The sequence below is a fragment of the Hippocampus comes genome, unplaced genomic scaffold, assembly GCF_001891065.2.
Source record: "Hippocampus comes isolate QL1 unplaced genomic scaffold, H_comes_QL1_v1.1 scaffold387, whole genome shotgun sequence".
In the NCBI taxonomy this organism is placed as follows: Eukaryota; Metazoa; Chordata; class Actinopteri; order Syngnathiformes; family Syngnathidae; genus Hippocampus; species Hippocampus comes.
In genome coordinates, this window is record NW_017806161.1 from 378,583 (window position 1) to 382,472 (window position 3,890).

The 3,890-nt window shown below is 39.9% G+C and overlaps 1 protein-coding gene across 1 annotated transcript in view; it reads right to left on the reverse strand.

Annotated features, from left to right (window-relative positions):
* The window catches only part of hint3 (histidine triad nucleotide binding protein 3), a 7,705-nt gene extending 3,927 nt beyond the window's left edge, over positions 1–3,778 (reverse strand). The window contains exons 1-5 of the mRNA XM_019895702.1: positions 3,697–3,778; positions 3,612–3,634; positions 2,437–2,606; positions 1,994–2,111; positions 901–970 (exon numbers count right to left, since the gene is read on the reverse strand). Of these exons, the coding sequence (XP_019751261.1) occupies positions 901–970; positions 1,994–2,111; positions 2,437–2,606; positions 3,612–3,634; positions 3,697–3,755 (440 nt within the window). The 5' untranslated portion in view covers positions 3,756–3,778. The remainder of the gene's footprint in view (positions 1–900; positions 971–1,993; positions 2,112–2,436; positions 2,607–3,611; positions 3,635–3,696) is intronic.
* Between the last annotated feature and the right edge of the window lie 112 nt (positions 3,779–3,890).

A 3,890-nucleotide genomic window follows, 5' to 3' on the forward strand; every position in this document is an offset into this window, starting at 1 on the left:
TGTGTGTGTGTGTGTGTGTGTGTGTGTGTGTGTGTGTGGTTGGTTCTGCAGCAACGGCGACGAAAACAAAATTACGAAGTAGACTGGACATAAACCACACACTTGAGGTGTCATTGTCTCCTATTACCCCGAGATGGGACCGTCTGGTTGCAGAAAATCAAGCTCGGTGCTGTGGTGAGTTGTCATTTTCATGCACTTTGAATTTGCGTTGTATCGTATTTTGAAGGCATTAAACATTGCCATAGCGATCGGAGTGTTGCGGCCAGATTAGACGCTCCTTGTGTTTATTATTATATTTCGAAAACACCACAGTTTTCATGCAGCTCATACCATATTATTTTGTTGTAATATTTCCACCACACCTTAAATGCCGGTCCCTGAAAATATTGTCTGACATAAATCGGTCCATGGGGCAAAAAAGGTTGGGGGGCCCTTGCTCTCATGTTTTCTCCCATAATTTGGTGCTTAATTTTGTCATATGGTCCCAAAATTGTAACACGTTACAGGACTCAGTAACTGTAAAAATATTACAAAAATAACGATTACATTACTTTGTCACTGCCCAAATGTAATATATTCCCAACCCCAACACTGCGTACTAGTACATATCTAGAATACAATACATAATTATAATAGCTCAAACGGCTTGCCATACCACTGACAACAAAAAGGAAGGAATAACACCAGTCATGCGGCAGCTGGTCAGATAAGTACTATGAAAACTGCTTACCAGACCAAGACCGAGCAGAGGTTTTATAATGCCAAGTTGTGTAAATTTCGTAATTTACTGATTGTTACTGTTTCAATGTACAATAGTTTTATGCTCAAACCATTCTAAAAAAATGTTGGGAGACCACTAAATTGTATAGGGTAAGAGTTGTGTGCTTGAATGTAGCTCACCTGACGTCACTCAAATCAGTCACATTGTTTTTCTGTAGAATTTCCTTCCCTATCTCCCCCATTTGCTTCACTGCATATGACAACAAACACAATTACTTGTAACTTTCCATCAAAACTTCTTTTTTAACAAATATACAGTACACATTAAACTAGTAAGCTGTTAAAATATACAATATGAACATGGAAAGTTGATAATGGTAGGTACAGTGGATATAAAAATTCTACACACCCCTGTCCAAACTAGGTTTTTGTAATATTTTTTCCAACAATAATTTAACCTCAATAAACTGAACAACTCAATATTTTTTTTTAACATAAAACTTCGAGAAAGCAGTGAGTAAAAATACACAACTGAGATAACGTGGTTGCACAAGAGGGCACACCCTTCTTCAGAAGAAGATTAAAATTTTGGAATGGCGCAGCCAGAGTCCATATCTGAATCTGATCAAACATATTTGGAGTCATCTAAAAATTGCTGTGCACAAGGGATGCCTTCAGAAATTTGGAACATTTTTGCAGCCGAGAGTGGGCAATTACTTCCCACACTGATGGGGGGAGGAATTTCTATGTTAGTTTCTGGTTGGCATGAAAACGCATCGTGGCAACATGGGAAACATTTTAAAACCTAAAACTGACTGAGCAGCACACTGTAGAGTTGGCTGCAGGAGCTGTTTCTCCTTGTGTTCGACAATAAAAACCTGTGATGCCATTTTGAACTTGAAAAGTACTACCACTAAACTACATAATATATATATACTACAAACCTGTTACAAATCTTCAGGATATCACTCATTTGTCATAAGAGTTTTGTTTTTCCTGGCAGATGGCATTCTTGGAGCTTGTAAAACTCTCAGTGGAACCTGTTATGCCATTTAACCTTTCCAACAGAAATGTTTGGTATGTTGCCAAGGACTGATGACTATGAGCCAAAAAGAAGTAATAAAAGCCATAGGTACTGCCACAAAGTTCTCATTTGAGGGCATCCACATTTATGCAACCACAGACACCCCTTATTATTTTTATCGATCATTTCAGTCAGTTGACTGCCACATGCAGAAACAACAACATAAAAATATGTGAAATGTGACTTTACCCAAGGGAACGTGTTCTTTGCGAAGTGTTTTGCAGTTTCCAACATGTTTATTCGGGACAACTAGGTAATGGTGCGGCGCTCCAGGCTTGATGTCTCGGAAACATGAGATATCCTCATCCTGTGGTAAACAATGGAGAACTTTAGATGCAGTAAGATACTGGGAGGCCCATAAATATTCACTTCAGCATAACTTGCTTTCTAACCACAAAGGTACTTGTTAAAGTACAAACGTCGAGCAAACTCTATATGAACAAGAGATGGCTAGAGTGAACCTTCCCGTGTATTAAACACATTAATACAAGAACAGAATATGAGGCAGACAATTGTGTTAACAAACCGTAGAACGAAGACATAAGTGTTAGGTGACTCGACTAGAATAACATGCTAGCTAGGGAGTCAAATATAATACTACAATGTTATACTGTTTAGAAAATTGTTCTCACACAGTGGAGAAGTTCCGTGTCCATTTCATGATTAACAATCCTGCAAAAAATACATTTTTTGTCATATCCTTCGGCTAAAACCTTGTTCTCGAAAATACCCGGATCAGTTTGTATCACGGTAACGTTGCTCCCCTCCATTTTGAAGAGTGAGACAGGAAGACCAACACAGTAGTGATGTGTCGTTCGCGAAAGAGCCGGCTCTTAGAGCCGGCTCTTTGAAGTGAACGACATGAGCCGGCTCCTAAGAGGGAGCCGCTTTAATGGGAGCCGACTTTTTTTTTTCCTCCTGTTTTTTCCCCCTTTCGGTTAAAGCCGCACGTGATTGGTCAAGATCCGTGGTAGAAGAGGGAGGAGAGGGTTACACACGCACGCACACGCACGTATACACGCACACGCGCGCACACACACACACACACACACACACACACACACACACACACACACACACACACGCACACACACGCACGCACACGCAGACACAAACACACGCGCGCGCTTCACAGTGAAGAGAAGGGGGAGGAGTCAGAGAAACAGCAGCACACTGTGAGCAGCACACGAACAGGAGAGACAGGGAGACGAGAGAGAGCTCGATAGCGCTACAGTACAGAGAAAAAACTACACGGTGGAAAGTGGAAAGGTGAGAAAATGGATAGGCAACGCAGTGAAATTTGGACCGATTTCAACTGAATTGATAGTTCAAAGGCAGCGTGTAGACTGTGCAAGGTTAAAATATCCAAAATCAAATTTTAATTGATAATTTGTTGTGTGGTAATCAAAGCTTACTTATGTTGTTTTACTGTAAATATTTAAACACTTATAAATATGCACAATCAGAGATTGGAACTTTTTGTTGACCTTGTTTTGAGATGGGTCTTTGTTTTTGTACTTTGTAATTTATTTTTTTGTAGCACTCCATGTTGTACGCCATGTTGAGTATGTTCAGAAGAATATAAAGAAAGCCATATAAATAATAAATATTTGATATACTGTATAGTTTTTACATTCGTAATTCATTTTACACATAATTTTACATGATTTTTGGGAGTAAACTAATTAAAGCAACAAAAAAACTGAGGAGCCATTGGGGAGCCAAAGGAGCCGGCTCTTTTTAGTGAGCCGAGCCAAAAGAACCGGCTCTCTAAAAAGAGCCGGAATTCCCATCACTACAACACAGTCGATCCCAGAAGTTATCGAACTACTAAAAGGGAAGCAAATACAGCGCGTTCGGATATACAGGTATGTTCACTGCTTTACACCGACCCTTCGGAAACTATCAGCGTCCTCTTTTGTGTCCACTTTTTTACGCCATGTCCCGGCATCCGGAACGGATTAATATTAAAAAATTCCGACTTCTAACTAGGTTCTGTCAGTCGTCATCTGTACCTGTGGATAAAAAACAAAAAACAAAAAAGGACGTTTCGCTTCTCTCACAGAAGCTTCGTCAGCGGTAGACA